Consider the following 21,352-nt stretch of genomic DNA (forward strand, 5'->3'; position numbering starts at 1 on the left):
TGGTTATCAACTTCAGGAGAACTCGCACCCCTCGCAGTCCTGACTCTTGAATCTTAGAGTTAGACAGCACAGAAACAGGTGCTTTGACCAATCTCCAATTGGACCAAGTTGCCGAACTGAGGTTTGCTGGCCTATGGCCCATAGTCCTCAAAGCATTTCCTATCCATGTAACTGTCCAAGTGTCTTTCTTGTACCCTTCATGACCACTTCCTCTAGCAGCTTGTTCCATCTGCTCACCAACCTCTTTGTACAAAAGGTTACCCCCTAGTCCCTTTTAAATCTTTCTCCATTCCATTTAAACGTACGCCCTCTGGTTTTGAACTCCCTTACCCTGGGGAGAAGACTTCAGCTACCCACTCAATCAGCAATACCGTGCAAACCAATGTCTTTGGTATGTGTCTCTGTGTGTGTATATATATCACGCTAGAGTACCTAAGACTTTTGCACAATACTGTACTTGTCAATGTGGAGCAGAGAGTGAGCTCCACTGGCATGTACAAAGGATGTTGGGAATGATGAGGGTGGAGCATCTTGGGATGGGTCTGGGACTGGTGGCAGAAATGAGTGCCAGGGCGGGTGCAGACACACCCAGAACTGAGACGCCAGGCAAAGTCATTTGATTCCAAACGATTGGTTTATTGATCATTACAGAATGTCTCTCTGGTATTTCTCACACCCTCCCCTCTCCTTTCCCCTTTTCCAAACCATGATTCCCCTCTCCCTGCTCCCTACCCACTCTCAGTCCACAAAATCGCTCACATATACCATGATTTTTTTGCAGCAGCAGTACAGTGCAATAAATAAAATTACTACAGTACTGTGCAAATGCTCTAGGCATCCTAACTATGTGTATGTGCCTAAGACTTTTGCACAGTACTGTATACCTCACACGCGCCCCCCCCCCCCCCCGCCATGATTTTGTGTCCTGTAAAAATACATTTCCCTTTTCTTCGCTTCCACTGAATCTCATCTCAGGATGAAGTTTTCCTATCCAGGACATCTGAGATGTTCTCCTCCTCCAAAAAACAGGGATTCCCTTCCTCCACCATTGCTGGTGCCCTCACCCACATCTCACACATTTCCTGGATATCCGTGCTCACCCCATCTTCCCACTGCCTTAACAGTTACAGAGTTCTTCTTCTCCTTACCTTCCACCCCAATGAGCCTCCATATCTAACACATCAGCCTCCACAACGTCTGCCATCTCCAAAGGGATCCTAGCCCCAAACACACCCTACCTCACCTCTCCCAACTCTCCACTTTCCACGGGGATCACTCCTTCTGTGATTCCCTTGTCCCTTTGTCCCTCCCGGCATTCATCCCTGCAAGCAGCCAAGGTGCCTCACCTCCCCCCTCCCTCCTTTCAGGGACCCAAACAGCCCTTCCAGGTGAAGCAACACCTCTGGTGGGGTCAGCTGTTGTTACCTGTGCTCCTGATGTGGTCTTCTCCACAATGGCATTACAAATTGAGGTCTGCTTCGTCGAGCACCTCTACTCCATCTGTCGAGAAGTGGAACTAACTGGTAGCCAAACATTCTGATTCCCATTTCCATTCCAACACATTGGTCCGTGGCCTCCTTTTGTGCCACGATGAGCCCACCCTCAGGGTGGGGGAGCAGTACTTTATGTTCCAGCCTGATGGAATGATTATCAATTTCTCCTTCCGGTAAAAACAGAATTCTACACCCCTCCCCTCTTCCATTCCCCACTCTGGCCTCTTACCTCTTCTCACCTGCCTATCACTTCCCCCTGGGTCCCCTCCTCCTTCCCTTTCTCCTATGGTCCACTCTGCTCTCCTATCAGATAGCTGCCTCTTCAGCCCTTTATCTTTCCCACCCACCTGGCTTCACCTATCAACTTCCAGCTAGCCTCTTTCCACTCCCCCCATCTTTTTATTCTGGCATCTTTCCCCTTCCTTCTCAGTCCTGAAGAAAGGTCTCAGCCCATAATGTTGACTGTTTGTCCATTTCCATAGATGCTGCCTGACCTGCTGAGTTCCTCCAGTACCTTGTGTGTGTTCTTTTCTCTTGGGGATCTTGTTGGTTACATGCAGAGGAGTGGCCTGTGAAGATGAGTAGAATAAGCCAATAACTTTGAACTTTAAATGACCTTCATACACTCTCCATTGCCATTGTCACCATAAGAGTGGACACAGCCTCCTTCATTTTTTAAAACAATGGATCCTTTCAAAATACCTCCAGAAACCTCTGCTGTCCCCAGGTGGTCTAATGAAGACTGCATCTATCACAGGGCTGCATCCTTTGCATTGATTTTCAGAAAAAAATCCGTTCACTGCTATTTTAGTACAAAGGAATAGGTACTCAAGTTCAAAGTAAATTAATTATCGAAGTACATATATGTCACCATATAACTTAATATTCATCTTCTTGAGGGCATTCACAGTAAATATAAGAAACACAACAGAATCAATGAGAGAATGAGAGACTGAACCCAACGGGATAGATAAACAACCAACATGCAAAAGACAACAAACTGTGCAAGTACAAAAATAATAATAATAATAATAACTATCGAGAACATGAGATGAGGAGTCCTTGAAAGAGAGCCTATCAGTTGTGGGAACAGGTTAGTAATGAGGCTGCTGAAGTTTACCCTTCTGATCCAAGAGTCTGATGGTTGAGGTGAAATAACTACCCCTCACCCTGGTGAGATGATGACAGGGAAGTTATGGCAGGGTACAGGAACCGTAGTGTACAAAGGCTGTAGTAAATCTAGTCAAGAAGAGAAGAAAAGCTTACAAAAGGTTCAGAGAGTTATGTAATGTTAGAGATGTAGAAGATTATAAGGCTAGTAGGAAGGAGCTTAAGAAGGGAATTAGGAGAGCCAGAAGGGGCCATGAGAAGGCCTTGGCGGGCAGGATTAAGGAAAACCCCAAGGCATTCTACAAGTATGTGAAGAGCAAGAGGATAAGACATGAAAGAATAGGACCTATCAAGTGTGACGGTGCGAAAGTGTGTATGGAACCGGAGGAAATAGCAGAGGTACTTAATAATTACTTTGCTTTAATATTCACTATGGAAAAGGATCTTGGTGATTGTAATGATGACTTGCAGCAGACTGAAAAACTTCAGCATGTAGATATTAAGTAAGAGAATGTGCTGGATCTTTTGGAAAGCAGCAAGTTGGCTAAGTCATCGAGACCAGATGAGATGTAACCCAGGCTACTGTGGGAGGTGAGGGAGGAGATTGCTGAGCCTCTGGCGATGATCTTTGCATCATCAATGGGGACGGGAGAGGTTCCAAAGGATTGGAGGTTTGCAGATGTTGTTCCTTTATTGAAGAAAGGGAGTAGAGATTATAGACCAGTGAGTCTTATTTCAGTGGTTGGTATGTTGATGGAGAAGATCCTGAGAGGCAGGATTTTTGAACATTTGGAGTGGTATCATTTGATTAGGAATAGTCAGTATGGCTTTGTCAAGGGCAGGTTGTGCCTTACGAACCTGATTGAATTTTTGAGGATGTAACAAACCACATTGATGAAGGAAGTGCTGTAGATGTAGTGTATATGGATTTCAGAAAGGCATTGATTTGTGGATCCAGAACTGACTTGCCCACAGAAGACAAAGTGGTTGTAGACAGGTCATATTTTGCAAGGAGGTCGGTGACCAGTGGAGTGCCTCATGGATCTGTTCTGGGACCTTTACTCTTTGTGATTTTTATAAGTGACCTGGATGAAGAAGTGGTGGAATGGTTAGTAAATTTACTAATGACACAAAGGTTGGGGGTGTTATGGATAGCGTGGAGGGCTATCAGAGGTTACAGTGGGACATCAATAGGATGAAAAACTGGGCTGAGAAGTGGCAGATGGAGTTCAACCCAGATAAGTGTGAAATGATTCATTTTGGCAGATCAAATATGATGGCAGAATATAGTATTAATGGTAAGACTCTTGGCAGTGTGGAGGATCAGAGGGATCTTGGGGTCCGAGTCCATAGGACGCTCAAAGCAGCTGCACAGGTTGACTATGGTTAAGAAGGCATACGGTGTATTGGCCTTCATCTATCGTGGAATTGAACTTAGGAGCTGAGAGGTTATATTGCAGCTATGTAGGACCCAGGTCAGACCCCACTTGGAGTAATGTGCTCAGTTCTGATCACCTCACTATAGGAAGGACGTGGAAACCGTAGAAAAGGTGCAGAGGAGATTTACAAGGATATCGCCTGGATTGGGGAGCATTCCTTATGAGAACAGGTTGATTGAACTCAGCCCTTTTTCCTTGGAGCGACAGAGGATGAGAGGTGACCTGATAGAGGTGTATAAGATGATGAGAGGCATTGATCGTGTGGATAGTCAGAGGCTTTTTCCCAGGGCTGAAATGGCTGCCGCAAGAGGACACAGGTTTAAGGTGCTAGGGAGTAGGTACAGAGGAGATATCAGGGGTAGGTTTTTTACACAGTGAGTGGTGATTGCTTGGAATGGGCTGCCAGCAAAGGTGGTGGAGGCAGATACGATAGGTGCATTGAGCTTAGAAAAATAAGAGGGCTATGGGTAAGTCTAGTAATTTCTAAGGTAGGTATTGTGTATTGTGCTGTAGGTCTTCTGTGTTTCTATGTTTCATTGTTACTAGTTTTAATGGCCCATCATTGAAATGTTCCCACAATCAATGGACTCGCTTTCAAGACTCTTCATGCTACATTCTCAATATTTATTGCTTATTAATTAATTAATTGATTATTATTGTTTCTTCTTTTGCATTTGCACAGTTTGCTGTCTTCTGCACTCTATTTGGGTGGCTTTTCATTGATTCAGTTATAGTTACTATATTATAGATTTGTATGCCTGCAAGAAATTGAATCTCAGGGTTGTTTATGATGATGTATTTGTACTTTGATAATAAATTTACTCTGATCTTGGAACTTTGAATACTGATACAGCTATTAAAAGAGAACTTGGAGAGAATAGGCAATGGGGTAGCCAGGGTATGAACTCCTACACTACCATGGCAACCATGGTTTGGACCCTAACAATATGCAAATATAGAAATTCGAGCAGTTCTTGGCAGATGAACCAACCAAGTATAAAATCCTTTGCTGGTAAATGGAATGATTTTCCCCAAAGATCTTTCAAAGAAAGTACTTTTAAAAGTCATTCTACCTTTTCCTTCCCTTTTAACTTCACCCAGGTCAGGCATTTGATGTAATGTACGGAAAAGTATTCCAGCAAGTGTTATGCTTCTTAAAATCAGAAGTCCATCAAGTCACTTATAAGATTTCTTCTACTTGGCACATTCCTATGGCAATGGCTTCATTTTTATCTCTATACTTTACAAAAATCATCATCATTGTCATTATATGCCATGTTTATGGCATGTGCGATCATGGTCTCCATGCCATGATTGTTCTTGGCTAACTTTTCTGAAGTGTTTTGCTATTGCCTTCTTCTGGCAGTGTCTTTACAAGGTGGGTTACCCCAGCCATTATCAACACTCTTCAGAGACTGTCTGCCTGGCATCAGTGGTCACATAATCAACATATGGCTGTCCACCACCTACTCCTATGAATTCATGTGACCCTGATTGGGGGTGGGAGGGTGGCTAAGCAGGTGCTACACCTTGCCCAAGGGTAACCTGCAGGCTAGCATAGGGAAGGAGCACCTTACACCTCCTTTGATAGAGATGTATCTCCATCCCATCACCCATTACTTAATTTTTAAACATGCATAATAAAAGAAAGATTCGACTGAGGCTCACAATGTTTGGTTTATTTCAATAACTGCCTTGATTTACTCAAATATATTTTAAGTTGCCTTGCATGGAGCTTTACCTTGTTGTCTCACATTCACATTTCCCAGATTCTCAATCGACTTAGTATGGTTATCAAAGCAGGTGAAACAACAGCGTTTGTTGGACCAAGTGGATCTGGTAAAAGCACAGCAGTGGAGCTAATTCAGAGATTCTATGATCCCAAACAAGGAATGGTATGTATTAAAATTGCTTCCAAAAATGTAAACAATTTGATAAACAGAGATAAGGCCTAAAGCTGGATAAATTACCAGGGCCAGTCTGGCTGCACCCCAGTGTTTTGAAAGAGGTAGCTAAAGAGAATGTAGATATATTAATAGAAGCAAGGAGAAGTACAGCTTAGAAACAAGCCCATCTAGTCCATGCTGAACCATTTAAACTGCCTTCTCCCAACGACATCCATACCTCTACCATTCACGTACCCATCCAAACTTCTCCTAATCATTGAATTTGAGCTTTCATTGTGAACTTTCAAGAATAACTGATGTCAGAGAGGGGCCCAGAGGACTGGAGAATTGCAAATATGACAGTGCTGTTTAAGAAGGGAGGGAGGCAAATGACAGGAGATTATAGATGGGTTAACTTGACCTTGGTGGTTGATCAGATTTTAGAGTCCATGTTCAAAGTATACAATAAAATAGGACAAAATTAACAGTTTCACTGATGGGAGAGTTGGTCTGACAAATCCATTAGAATTGTTTGAGGTGGTATCAACAGGTTTGACAATGGAGAATTGGGGGACATTAATTTACTTGGATTTTTTGAAGGCCTTCGATGAGTTGCCATACATGAATCTGATAAGATAAGAGGCAAGCTACAAGTATAGATAGAAGATTGACTGATTGGCAGAATTCAGAGGGTGAACATAAAAGGGCCATTTTCCGGATGAATGCTGGTGAACAGTGGAGTTTTGCAGGGGTCAATGTTGGGACTGGAACCTTCAATTCATATATTAATAATCTGTATGGAAAATCTATGGCATTGTGGCCAAGTTTGCAGATAGGTGGGGGAACTATTAGTATCATGGATGCAGGGAGTCTGCAGAAGGACTTGGACAGGTTGCAGAGTGGACAAAGGAGTGGCAGATGGAATATAATGTAGAGATGTGTGGGGTTATGCACAGGAAGAATAAATGTGTAAACTAGTTTCTAAATGGTAAGGAAATTCAGAAATTAGAGGTGCAAAAGGACCTTGAAGTCCTAGTTCAGGATGGTTTAACTTGCAGGTGGTTCAGTAGTGAAGAAGGCAAATGCAATGTTAACATTGCATTGGATGTCATTGGATAAAGTTCAGTAGAGGTTGATGGGTTGTTGACTAATCAAAGGGACAAAAGGAGAAAGCAGAACAATGGGGTTGAAACTATCAGCCATGACTGAATGGCAGAGCAGACTCGCTGGGTTGAATGGCCTAATTATCTTATGGTCTGTGGTCTAAATGCCAATGATTCTCTAGTTCTGGTTTAAATGATAAACTTTATATTTTGGTTAGATACATATTGTTTCACTTAAACTGAACAGCATTATCAATTTTTCTGCTAGAGATGGTCACCTGTATGCATGCCTGCATATTCAGTAAATTTGGAAATTATTTTTTACCTCAGGTTATTATTATGTCATTGAATTTTGGCTGGGATTTAACACTGGTTGAATTCCTGTATGAAACATATTAATAAACCAATTTCACCTACTGGTGAATCTATTTCTAACACTTCTGTTTGTATTTATAGTAAAAAAAAATCCAACTACAACTAACTGAGAGCAAACCCTGTCTGAGCTTGTATCACAGAACATCCAAGTTTTTAAATTTGTCCTCATAAACAAAAGATGAAGAGATTTCTTTTGCATCAAAACCAAAAACAAAACAGTGGACAGGGATATCTAAGCCAATTATTGAATCCTATGTCAATATCATATTTTTATATATTGAGCAGCCTCACCTGGATGACAGATTAAGATTTTCTAGCAATTTAATTTGAGTTTCACATTTGCAACCATCATATATTTACTATAAATTAACAAATACAAATAGCCAGCAATCTTCACAACAGTCCTCCCTAGTAAGTAATCTTCTACAGAACTGAACACGGCTTTGTAGGTGTGGTTAATAGTGCTATTCCTATGCCACTGAGTTAGCCGCTCCTACATGGGAGGAGCCCACATACAGTACAAAGAGGGTTGTCAATAAAGTTTAGTTGAGTATCCTGCATGCTGACTTCCTGGTGTGCTCTGCACTATCCCTCAATAGCAAACTCAACAGCTTTGTCATAAAAGGTTTAACAAAGATGACAATACTAAGGGAGTACTACTTTGTAGACATTGAGACCTTGCTACTTACTCAGTTAAGTGCAAAAGACCTTTTCCCACCTTTCACAAAATAAAAAGATGGAAATGTTTGGATGATATTCTTCTCAGTAACAACAACAGAATATCAATACTTAGCTACCATTTATCTCAATGCTGTGGAGAATTTTCTGCACAGAACTTGCTCAATACCCTTAGTATATTAATCACAATAACTTTAAAGTAAAGGAATTCTCTACACTTTAAAAAATAAGCTAATTGCTATGAAATCCACTTGGTTGCACCATAGTTGTCAGTTGACTTGTAGAAATGTATTACTTCTTTGGGAAGAAGCAATAGTTAAATTATCTGAGGAGAGAAAGATGCCTATTTTATTTTGATAAGAGCATAAATTAATTGTGCACTTATCATAATAAATTGATATTTAAAACTGTGTTTGTGATTCAGTTTAAACCATCTCATATTCAATACATAGACTTCTCTAAAAATAATGTATAATATTTTATATATTGCATTTGAAATATCTCTTGCAATAAGGTCATATTTTAATATAAAAACTTTCTATTTTATTCATGACAAAATTATTTCAAATGCTGAAATCTAGTACAAAATCAGATTACTGGAAGAGTCCTACAGGTATGCTGTGTCTGTAGAGGTTTACACACTTAGCCTCTATCTGTTGAGTTCTTCCAGCGTTCTGTTTTTCTATTCTGGTTAATTGTTTGTTGTATGTGTTATTTTTTTTGCAGATCACTCTGGACGGTCATGACATCCGTTCTTTAAATATTCCGTGGCTGCGTTCTTTGATTGGGATTGTTGAACAGGAGCCTGTCTTGTTCGCCACCACCATTGAGGAGAATATTCGATATGGTCGTGACAGTGTGACAAAGGATGAGATTATCATGGCAGCCAAGGAAGCCAATGCTTATAATTTCATTATGGATCTGCCAGAGGTACCACTTACCATTTCTACTCACCACTTATCTCTCCTGCTTATCCCCTCCCTGCTTCCCCTTGATCTTTCCTCTGATTGGTTTCTCACCTGGCACCTTCCACCCTCCCCCCACCTTCTTTATAGGGCCCCTGCCCCCTCCTTCTTCAGTCCTGATGAAGGGTCTCGGCCCGAAACGTTGACTGCTCGTTTCCACGGATGCTGCCTGACCTGCTGAGTTCATCCAGCTTGTTTGTACCACTTACCATTTTGTTGTGTAACAGAAGTAGGTGTAATCCTCATAGCAAAATGCCTCTATGGAACAGGCTCCCAGACAAAGCAACTAAACCTGCCTTAATTAACTTCTGTAAGGATCTTACATGTACCATGAAAGGCTATTTTAGATTGGGTGTTGTGTAATGACCTAGATTTTATTAAGGAGCTTGGCGTAAAGGAACTCTTAGGAGACAGTGATTGTAATATGATAGAATACATACTGCAATTTGAGAGGTAGAAGCATAAGTCACATGTATCTGTATTGCAAAGGAATATAAGAAATTACAGAGGCCTGAGAGAGGAGCTTGCCCAGGTGGATTGGAGGAGGATATTGGTGGGGATAACAGCACAGCAGAGATGGCTGACATTTCTGGGAATAGTTCACAAGGCACAGGATAGTTAAGTCCCACAGAGGAAGAAGTTCTCAAATGAAAGGAAGTTAAGGATTGCATAAAAGCCAAGAAAAGGGCACATAATGTAGCAAAAGTGAGTGGAAGTTGAATGATTGGGAAGCTTTTAAAATACAACAAAAGTCAAGTAAAAAAGCTAAAAGAAGGGAAGAGATTAAATATCAGGGCAAACTAGCCAATAATATAAAGTAGGATTCTAGAAATTATTTCAGTTACATAAAGAATAAAAGGGAGGTGAGATTTAATATTGGACCACTGGAAAATAATGCTGGTGAGGTAGTAATGGGGACACAGAAATGGCAGATGAACTAAATGGGTACTTTGCATCTGTCTTCACTGTGGAAGACACTAGCAGTGTGCCAGAGGTCTGTGAGTGTCAGGGAGCAGGAGTGAATGCATTGCAATTAAAAAGGAAAAAGTGCTAGGTAAACTCAAAGGTCTTAAGGTGGATGAGTCACCTGGACCAGACGGACTATATCCCAGCATCATAAAAGAGTTTGTTAAAGAGAGAACGGATGCACTGGTCATGATCTTTCAAGAATCACTTGATTCTGGCATGGTTCCGGAGGACTGGAAGATTGCAAACATCACTCTACTCTTTAAGAAGGGAGGAAGGCAAAAGTATGAAATTTTAGGCCAGTTAGCCTAACCTTAGTGGTTGGGAAAGTGTTGGTCTATTACCAAGGATGAGGTTTCAAGGTACTTGAAGACAAATGATAAAATAAGTCAAAGTCAGCATGGTTTCTGTAAAGGGAAAACTTACCTGACAAATCTGCTAGAATTCTTTAAGGAAGTAACCAGCAGGGTGGACAAAAGAGTGGATGTCATTTACTTGGATTTTCAGAAGGCAATTGATAAGATGCCACACATGAGGCTGCTTAAGAAGATAAAACCCTATGACATTAGAGGAAAGATACTGGCATGGATAGAGGAATGGAGGCAATGAATGGGAATAAAATTGGCCATTCTGGTTGGCTGCCAGTGACTAGTGGTGTTCCTCAGTGGTCAGTATTGGGACCACTATTTTTCCCATTGTTTGTCAGAGATTCGGATTATGGAATTGGTGACTTTCTGACAAAGTTTGCGGATGATACGAAGATAGGTGGAGGGGTAGGTAGTGGTGAGGAAGCATCGTGATTGCAGCAGGACTTAGAAAAATTGGAAGAATGGGCAAAAATGTGGCCGATGCTGTACAGTGTTTGGAAGGATATAATAATGCATTTTGGTAAAAGGAACAATAGTGCAGGCTGTTACCTAAATGGGGAGAAGGTTCAAACATCAGAGATGCAGAGGGACTTAGGAGTCCTCGTGCAAGACTCTCAGAAGGTTAATTTACATGTTGAGTCTGAGGTAAAGAAAGCAAATGCAATGTTGGCATTTATTTTAAGGGGAATAAAATATAAAGACAAGGAGATAATGCTGAAATTTTAATCAGGCTGCACTTGGAGAATGTCAACAGCTTTGGGCCCCATATCTCAGAAGGGAAGTGTTGTCATTGGAGAGAGTCCAGAGGAGGTTCAAGAGGATGATTCCAGGAATGGGGGTTAACATATGAGGAGCATTTGGCAGCTTTCGGCCTGTACTCACTGGAATTTAGAAGAATGCGTGGGGATCTCATTGAAGCCTACCGAATTTTAAAAGGACTAGATAGGGTGGATGTGGAGAAGATGTTTCCTATGGTGGCTTCTCCAGAGCTAGAAGGCACTGCCTCAAAATTGAGGGGCAGCCTTTTAAATGTACAGAGGAATTTTTTAGCCAGAGAGTAGTGAATCTGTGGAATGTTCTGCCATAGACTGAGGTGATGTTCACGGGTGTATTTAAGACAGAAATTGATTTATTTTTTGTTCAGTCAGGGCATCAAAGGATATGGTGAGAAGGCAGGTATATGGAGTTGAGTGGGATCCAAGATCAGCCATGCTGGAATGGCGGAGCAGACTCGAAGGGGTGAATGGCCTAATTCTGCTCCTATGTTTTACGGTCTAACTATAATACCTTAACTGTCCCTGCACAATATTGTTAAATAGTCTTTCCTGCTCCTCTTGTTCTGTTGTTTAGTTATCTGTTTATTATTTTCACCTTTATTTAAGTTTGATTATTGACATTTGTTCATGTGACCATTCTGCTAATTGTTGATTGCTCATGGCTGTTTGCACTGTTGTCTTGGAAATTGTTAGTTGCTGTTGTGTAGTCTACTCTGGTATTGTCCTATGTTTTATGCTTGGTACCGAACCACAATCATTCGTGCTATGTTTTACATACAGACAAAAAATTGATTCTGATTCTGATCAGATTTGTAGAACGTTGTCACTGTGTCTACATTTAGTGCAGTTATATTGATTTCCTCCATAACAGGACACATTGGATCTCTGCAAAAATCTTGCAAGCCAGTGTTATGTGTATGCAGTAATATAACACATGCAGAATGTGAAGAAAATCTAGTTTTGTAATAATGTTAAAGTGCTTCCTCAACACTGCCTGGAGCTCCACCTATCTTCGTATTGTTAGCAATCTTCGGCCTTCCTCCCTTCTTAAAGAGTGAAGTGACATTTGCAATTTTTCAATGCTCAGGAACCATTCCAGATTCTAGTGATTCTTGAAAGATTATTACTAATGCCTGTGCAATCTCTTCAGCTACCTCTTTCAGAACCCTAGGGTGTAGTGCATCTGGTCCAGTTGACTTATCAACCTTCAAACTTTTCAGCTTCCCAAAATCCCTCTCCTTAGTAATAGCAATGACATTTATTTCTGCCCCAGCTGCTATTGCTTTTCTGCCATTCTGCTTGTGGCTTCCACAGTGAAGACTAATGTAAGATACTTGTTAAGTTCCTCCACCACTTCTTTGTCCCCATTATTACTTCTCCAGTGTCATTTTCCAGTGGTTTCATATCCATTCTTGTCTCTCTTTTACTTATATATCTGAAATTACTTTTTGTATCCTCTTTTATATTGTTGGCTATCTAATCTGCACATTCCTAGATTGTTTCAAGGAATCTGCAGTTTCATGTTTAATATTCCGTGTGTTATTCGCTTGTTTTTCGCCATTTGCACAATTCGTTATTTTTTTTTTGCTGTTGGGTGTATGGTGTTTTCTTTCAACCAGTTCAATGGAGTTTCTATGTTTCATGGTTGTCTGCTGGAAGACAAATCTCAGGGTTGTATACTGCATACATACTTTGATAATACTCGTAAATGTACTTTGAATATTTAAATCTTTGACTTTTACCTTCATTTCTCTCTTTATGGCATTTTCTATTTGCCTTCTGTTGATTTTTAAAAGCTTCCCAATCCTCTATCTTCCCATTCATTTTAGCTGTATTACATGCCCTCTCTTTTGCTTTTATGCTGTCTTTGACTTCCCTTGTCAGCCACAGTTGCCTCATCCTCCTTTTAGAATGCTTCTTCATCTTTGGGATGTATCTTTCATGCACCTTCCGAATTTCCCACAGAAACACTGACTACTGCTGTAGTACTATCATCCCTGCTAATGTTCCCTTCCAATCAACTTTGACCAGCTCCTCTTTCTTGCCTCTGTAATTCCCTTTACTCCACTACAATACTATTACATCTGATTTGGCTTCTCCTTTTCATACTGCAGGATGAATTCCATCATGTTATGATCACTGTCTCCTTTGGTTCATTTACCTTAAGCTTCCTAATCAAGTCTGGGTCATTAAATAACACCCAGTCCAGAATTGCCTTTCCCCTACTGGGCTCAAGCACAAGTTGCTCTAAAAAGCCATAACATAGGCATTCTACAAATTCCCTCTCTTGGGATCCAGCACAAACCGATTTTCCCGATCTTTCTTCATTGAAATCTGCTATGGTTATCGCAACATTGCTCCTCTTTCGTGCCTTTTCTATCTCCTTTTGTCATTTGTAGCCAATATCTGGCTTCTTTTTGGTGTCTGTATGTAACTCCCAAGAGGGTATTTTTACCTTTCTGGTTTCTTGACTCTACCCACAAGAATTCTATGTCTTTCGATCCAATGTCACCTCTTCCTAAGAATTTGATTTCATTTTTTACCAGTAGAGCCACCCCACTCCCTCTGTCTACCTGCTTGTTCTTTCAATATATGTGAATTAAACTCTCAGGTGTGATCTTCTTTCAGCCACTACTCTGTGACGCCCACACATCATACCTGTCAATCTCCAACTGCTCAATAAGATGATCCATGCTCTTTCATATACTGCATGCATTTAAATATAACACCTTCAGTCATGTATTCATCACCCTTTTTGATTTTTGCCTCCTGTTGCACTTTCACTCATCTTGCTGACTGCAATTTTCCCCAATCACCTGCCTGTCCTTCCTCTCAGTCTCACTACACACTGCTTGTATACCAGCAGCCCTGTCCTCAGCCCTATCACTCCAGTTCTTTTCCCCCTGCCAGATTAATTTAAACGCTCCCCAACAGCTCTAGCAAACCTGCACACAACATGAAGGAGAATGGAACTGTTTTCCACTTTTGCAACTTAGCATTAAAGCTTTCTATTTCAGATCTAATACTAGATAAGTGTTGTGGCACAGTGTTGCTGAAAGGCAGTCCAAAAGAGCAGTCCTTCCATTTGACTACCTTATTTTACCTTTTATCCAGACTCATAAGTTTATGATCTTTATAAAAGGAAGTGAGGCTACTAATATTGTACTCCCAAATACGAGAAAATCTGCAGATGCTGGAAATCAAGGCATACAAAATGCTGGAGCAACTCAGTAGGTCAGGCAGTATGAATGGAGAAGAGTAAACAGTTGATGTTTCAGGCTGAGACCCTTTATCATGTCTGGAAAGGCAGAGGAGAAGTCAGAATAAGAAAGGTAGGGAAGGGGAGGAAGAAGTACAATGTGGCAGGTGATAGTTGAAACTGGGAGTACTCTTAAACTTAAGATGAAGACTTTTGGTCAATCATTCTAACTTCAGATAGTTAGAGCTTAGATGAAGGAGTTAGAACTGATCAAGCACTAACTTGCCGCATATAGCAGTCCTATTGGTTTCCTTTGAAGAGGTCAAACAATACATAGGCTACATATCCCCACCAAGCCTTCAATATTCAATAATTTTATGGCTGTTCCTCTTCTATGCCATGGACCAATAACATTAAGCAAAGTGTCTGTGGACCTCAGGTTGGGAACCCCTGCTTTATATCAAGTCCACGTTCCTTCCAGATCCCCAAAAATACAGAGATTATCTTTTTCTCAAAATTATTAATCTCACTAATACACTGACACTAAGCATCCACAGATCCTTGTGGTGGAGAAGTCAAAAGCACACAACCCTTGGAGTAAGTAAAATTCTCTTCTCCTTGGTACCAAATCCTGAGACTACTGCCATTTCTACGCTTGATTAGATTGTTGTCAACCTGAAGTGTAGGCTTTTTCTTTACCCCTCAGATGCTACTCAACCCACTGAGTTCCTCCAATAAATTGCTTGTTACTCCAGGGTCCAACATTGGTAGTTCCTTGTGTCTCCCTCAGCATCATATCCTCTAAACTTCTCCAAAAACCTTTACGTGGCATTTTAATCAACTGCCTTCCAAAAATTCATATTCAATCCAATGACTTACTCCTTGCTCTAAACTGTCGTGATAAATACTAATATATATTTAGCTGTTTGTTGTGCCCACATATTAATGTCCTCCTCCACATGCTAGCCATATCCATATCCAATTGTACACTATTATCTAAAAAGACCATAAGGTATAGGAGCAGAATTAAGTCGTGTGGCCCATTGACCCTGCTCCGCCATTTCATCATCACTGATTCATTTCCTTCTCACCCCCATTCACCTGGCTCCTCCCATATCCCTTCATGCTCTGACACAAATGCCCTAGACACAAATCTATCAACCACGACCATAATTAAACCCAATGTCTTGGCCCCCACTGCCACGTATGATAATGAATTCACCACAGATTCACCACTCTCTAGCTAAAGAAATTCCTCCTCACTTCTGTTCAAAATGGACGTCACTATTCTGAGGCTCTGCCCTCTGGCCACCATATAAAACATCCACTCCACATCCATTCTATCAAGGCCTTTCAACACCTGATAAGGTTCAGTGAGATTCCCCCCCCCCCCCCCTCCCCACCGCCTCCAGAAGCACCAGAGGGAGGCGATGGTTGGGCAAGGAGACAATGTGAGAGAGGGAAAAGGAGATGGGAAATGGAAAAGTGTGTGTGTGTGTGTGTGTGTGTGTGGGGGGGGGGGGGGGTGGGGTGGGAGGTTCGGGGTCATTAACAGAAGTTTGAGAAATCGATGTTCATGCCATCAGATCGGAGGCCACCCAAATGGAGTATAAGGTGTTGTTCCTCCAACTTAAGTCTGGTAATGCCCCCCACTTCTCTCCCTTCTCCATTTCCTATCCCCTTTTCCCTTGCTCACCTTATCTTCTTGCCCAGCCACCGCCTCCCTCTGGTGCTCCTTCCCCCTTTTTCTTTCTTCCAAGGCCTTCTGTTTCTTTCACAAATCAACTTCCCATCTCTTCACTTCATCCCTCCCTCTCTAAGTTTCACCCATCTCCTGGTGTTTTTCTCTCTTCCCCTTCCCCAACTTTTAAATCTACTCTTCGGCTTTTTCCTCCAGTCCTGCTGAAGGGTCTCGGCCTGAAACATCGACTGTACTGTTTTCCATAGATGCTGTCTGGCCTGCTGAGTTCCTCCAGTATTTTGTGTGTGTTACAGGACAATGCAAATACATTGAAGCTCTAAAATGTTGCAAAGTAAAGATTGTGGTACATTGATTATTTCAAAAATTTATGAATTATATTCATTAGCACATAATACAATAATTTCAGAATTATATTAGCATCATTTCAAAGTTATATCAGCATTATATAAAAGAAAGTTCCAGCTGTATACCAACAAAGGCTGTGTGTGCAGCAGCATTTCAGTTACCGCGTGGCCGCACACCCACACAACTTAGAGGGAACAGTGCTTCCCAAAATTCCTTTTCTAAGCATTTTATTCTTAGAAATTTCAATATTTAGTTTCTCTAGATGCTGGACCATACAGTAGAATTTCAAAGACATTATGCTTCACAGTTGTCCTTGGTGATATGAATAACTCACATTTGCTTGTTCATAATTTTTCTCAGAAATTTAACACCCTTGTCGGAGAAGGCGGAGGGCAAATGAGCGGAGGTCAAAAACAACGTATTGCCATTGCTCGAGCTCTTGTGAGAAATCCCAAAATTCTGCTGCTGGATATGGCAACATCTGCATTGGACAATGAGAGTGAGGCAGTCGTTCAAATGGCACTTGATAAGGTTTGTTTAATTAGAAAATTACATTTATCAAATGACCTATAGCACTAAGAAATGGCAATCATTGATACTTTGTTCATCTTTACAATCTCCCTGGACTCTCAGCTCTTGTGATTCTGGTCTTTGGTGCATTCTGACCCATTTTTTTTCCTTTTTCTTTTTGTCTCCCTGCCCAAGATTTATCTTCCTAATCTCATCTGCCTCAATGCATATTACTTTCTTTTGTTTGATATCCTTTGGGAAGAGCCTTGTCACATGTCTCTACGGTAATCTCTGATGTTGTTACTGGTGTATGTCTAAATTATTAAACTGAAGCTCAGTATCAGTTTTTTTTTTGTTGAGATACAGTGTAGAATAGGCCCTTGTGGTCCTTTGAGCCTCACCGCCAAGCAACCCCCGACAACCTCGATTTAACCTAACCTAATCACAGGACGATTTTCAATGACCAATTAACCTACCAACCAGTACATCTTTGGACTGAGGGAGGAAACCAGAATACCCAGAGAAAACCCACACATTCCACGGGGAGGACGTACAGAGGCCTTACAGATGACGTCGGAATTGAACCCTGAATTCCGATGGCCTGAGCTCTAATCTGTTGCACTAACCACTACACTATACTGGGAGCTCGTTTGTATCAATTTTTAAAGTTGTCAAACAGTTTTATTTTGTTAAATTCTTCAACTTTAACTAAGCTGTAATTACTGTGGCGTTACTGTGGTGGTTTAATTTGGTAAGTAACTGCATATTGACAAAATCTATGAGCAGAATATTTGAAAAGCAAAGCATTATTTTTGTGCGAAGGTTCGGATGGGTCGAACAACTATCTCCATTGCTCATCGACTATCCACAATAAGAAATGTTGATGTGATCATTGGCTTCGAACATGGAAGAGCTGTAGAAAGGGGGAAGCATGCAGAACTGCTTGAGAGGAAAGGCATTTATTTCACATTAGTAACTCTACAAACTCAGGGAGACCAAGCTCTCAATGAAAAGAGAAGACAAAGTAAGCAACTTAAAATTATTTTACTTGAATTATTTTATTCAAAACAAAACATCACTGGATGATTTTTGCAACGTTGTTTAGTCGACATGCTGAATTTCTTAATGGCAGCAGGTTCTACAGCTGAAGGAAAACCAACTGAAAAGCAGCAATTCATCAGGCATGGGAGTACTCGTACAAGCTCACGGTAGGAAGCTGATATTATACTTCAGAAAACTTGGTTCAGGATTGTCCTTGTATTCAAATAAGTCCAGTGTTAAAGGCTGCTGGTTCCTTATGGTTGTCATAGCCAGGGGAGGTAGTGGGGACAAGCTCTCACCACCTAATAAATGCTCCCAAAGGCTTGCACCTCAAATAGTCTCTGACAACCAAGTCCAGCTCCTATTTTCTTCTTCAGCCTTTTCCATTAGAACTATAATGTTAGCTATTGTAAAAGCAAAGGGTCAGTTGTCCATTTCAATGACAAAGATTTCCATCTTCCACTCCCTGCGGAACCAGCAGTGACTTCTCTTGTGCCATGTGTTGCATTCTAATGGTGGAGAGCAAACAGAACACACTTGCTTGGGAAAACACCACCATCATGTGGTAAATAATGATGTTTTGAGCCCTTAATTCCAGTCTTAGTCCTCAAAGATTTACTCATTAGACACCCCAGCTTCTGCTAAAGCCTAATAATAATTTTTTTGCTTTTTTCTAATCTTGAAAGACTTTCTGCTTCTTTAAGAAACCAACCTCCATGCTGCCTTTTCTTGTATATTTAAGGACACAAGGTAATTCTTCTGGTAAGAGGGAAATCCATTTGCATTTCTTCTATCTGGGGCTGTTATCTACTCTAGATTAAGTGAACGTCTGGTTTAGAAAGCAATATTCCAGGAATTGATATCGCCTATGAGTATTATTTTCAGTAACTGAAACAACCAAGCTTCACAATAATATACAAGTTACTATAATTCCCATAGTGTAGATGCAGATGCATGAAGAATAATATTATCCCGGGACTTGCTTGGTTTATTTAATTATTGGGATGCAGCATAGAATATGCCCTTCTGGCCCTTCGAGCTGCGCCGTCTGGCAAATTCAGATTTGATGCTAGCCGAGTCACCTGACAGTTCACAATGACCAATTAACCGCTTAACAGGTACATCTTTGAACTGTGGGAGGAAACCAGAGCTCCCAGAGAAAACACATGCATTCCACGGGGAGAACATACAGACTCGTTACAGAAGATGTTAGAATTGAACTTCATACGCCGGAATGCCCTGAGCTTTCATGATGTTGCACTAACCACTAGGCTATCCTGGTGATAATTTGTATCAGCTTTAAATTCTTTATTTTTTGTTTTCAGACAGTTTGACTTAGTTAAGTTCTTCAACTTTAACTAAGCTTCAATTATGATAAAGGACAAGAGAAAGTAAAAAGATGAATCAAAATTTGTGTTACTTTATCATTTTCAATGAATCGTCCTGAAATATCTGTAAGCTTACAATGAAAAGTGTAAGTATATTTCGAACCAACCATACATGTGTACTTGCAGAGCATCGATTCGTCAACGTTCCAGATCTTACCCACTTTCTGATCTGTCTGTGCCTGGAGATGTTGCTTCAGTTATCCGACGTCAATCCGGATATCTTGAGGATGAAGACAAGGTTGTAAGTTCTATTTATTTGAAATAAACAGTATTATTGAATGCCTTCCTTTGGATTTATTACTGTTTACACAGGAATTTGGAAATTTATGATATAAAATGAATACATAATGTAAATCAGCTCATGTACTTTCCTCAAAATCAAGCAATTTAATGTAATTCTCTCCATATGCATTCTTTATTGTCCTCCGTAGATTATTCTGAGAAAAAATGGCTGTTCATTACTACGCTTCTAAATATTTCATAACTAAAATGTAGTCTTTTAAAAAGAGTTAATGTTACCTATTTTGGTATTATGGAAACTCAATATGATTTAATGAAAAACACAAGGTAATATTTTGTTCAGGTTGCAGGACAAATGATGCACTCCCTTTGGAGCAATTGCAGTTATAATTAAATTCTAAAACATGCTGTGTAGGAAGTCAGCTTTTTCTCCAGAACTAGAAATCTACATACAACATAGAACAGTAGAGTACTGGAAATAGGCTATCTGGCCCACAACATTGTGCCGAACCAGCAAAGCAAACCCCCTCAACCTACCTACACCACGTCCATATCCTTCCAATTTCCTTGCATTTCATTCCTATCCAAATGTCTCTAGTATATTTGCCTCTACCAGCATTCCAGGAAGTGCATTCCTGGAGCAGAAGCAGGATCTCCCCTCTCCGGTACAGAGCAACCAATCGAAAGGCAAGCCCCCAGCGCCCACTTCAATGGTTCAATCTTCCTTGCTGCTTTAATTGGTGAAATGGAGCCGAACGTCGACTTGCACCTCATCCTGCAACCTGCCCGCTACGAGGTTTGCGCATGCTGCCTCTGCCTCCTGGAATCCCCTCGGAGACTGCAGAGCTCTGGAACGCCCAAACCATCTCCAACTTTCCACAGTACATAACAATCGAGAAGAACAGAAATATAAATTACAGTTAATGTAGATATTAAGTATTAATTAGTTAAATAAGTAGTGCAAAAAAATAGAAATTAAAAAGTAGTGAGGTGGTGTTCATGGGTTCAGTGTCCATTCAGAAATTTGATGGCAGAGTGGAAGAAGCTGTCCCTGAATCATTGAGTGTGCTCCTTCAGGTCAATGAATCAAAACTAGGCATTTTAGCATTGTTAACATTTTAAAATCTGACCTTGCAGTGTTAAAACCTAGTAATGGCACTACACGAATTTGGGTTGTATTTCTTCAGTGCCTGAAAGTGGGACGATAATAGAGCAACCAGAATAAAAGCTGGTTGAAAGGAAGCACTTTTTTTATGCCATGGACCCCTACCATTAACTGAGATGTTCACATTGGGAACCCCTGCATTAGTGGAAAATTGGACTCTGCTTGCAAGAATAAGCACTTTCAGTTCCACTCAGAATCCTTCTACTGACTGTACTACGTTTCTGGTTTTGGCTTCTTTTTTATGTCTTTAAACTTGGCACACTTCTGGCCTACTTCAACATCCCTTTCCCTGGCCTTTATTTGGGGTTCTAACCCAATGGAAACATCCTGCATTCTTTTTCCCACAGCTCTTTCAATCAGTCTCACCAAACAATAGAGAGAGGTAGATGACAACAGAGACAAGAGTGGGTGCCATACCCAAGCCATTCATTTCGAGAAGATTAGAAAATAAAAGCAAGTTTGTAATGGTGAGACTTTGTAAGGTACTGGTGAAGCCTCACTTGGAGTATTGTGAGCAGTTTAGGGCAGCTTATGTGCTGACATTGGAGAGGGTACAAAGAAAGTTCACAAAAATGATTCTGGGATTGAAAGGTTTATCATATG

The 21,352-nt window shown here is 40.8% G+C and overlaps 1 protein-coding gene across 1 annotated transcript in view; it reads left to right on the plus strand.

Annotated features, from left to right (window-relative positions):
• abcb11a (ATP-binding cassette, sub-family B (MDR/TAP), member 11a) overlaps nt 1-21,352 on the plus strand; it is a 73,835-nt gene that overhangs the window by 29,054 nt on the left and 23,429 nt on the right. Inside the window, exons 12-17 of the mRNA XM_059966248.1 lie at nt 5,812-5,937; nt 8,811-9,014; nt 16,766-16,936; nt 17,738-17,939; nt 18,048-18,123; nt 19,471-19,585. Coding sequence (XP_059822231.1) covers nt 5,812-5,937; nt 8,811-9,014; nt 16,766-16,936; nt 17,738-17,939; nt 18,048-18,123; nt 19,471-19,585 — 894 coding nt within the window. The remainder of the gene's footprint in view (nt 1-5,811; nt 5,938-8,810; nt 9,015-16,765; nt 16,937-17,737; nt 17,940-18,047; nt 18,124-19,470; nt 19,586-21,352) is intronic.

Source organism: Hypanus sabinus, chromosome 4, assembly GCF_030144855.1.
Source record: "Hypanus sabinus isolate sHypSab1 chromosome 4, sHypSab1.hap1, whole genome shotgun sequence".
Classification (NCBI taxonomy): domain Eukaryota; kingdom Metazoa; phylum Chordata; class Chondrichthyes; order Myliobatiformes; family Dasyatidae; genus Hypanus; species Hypanus sabinus.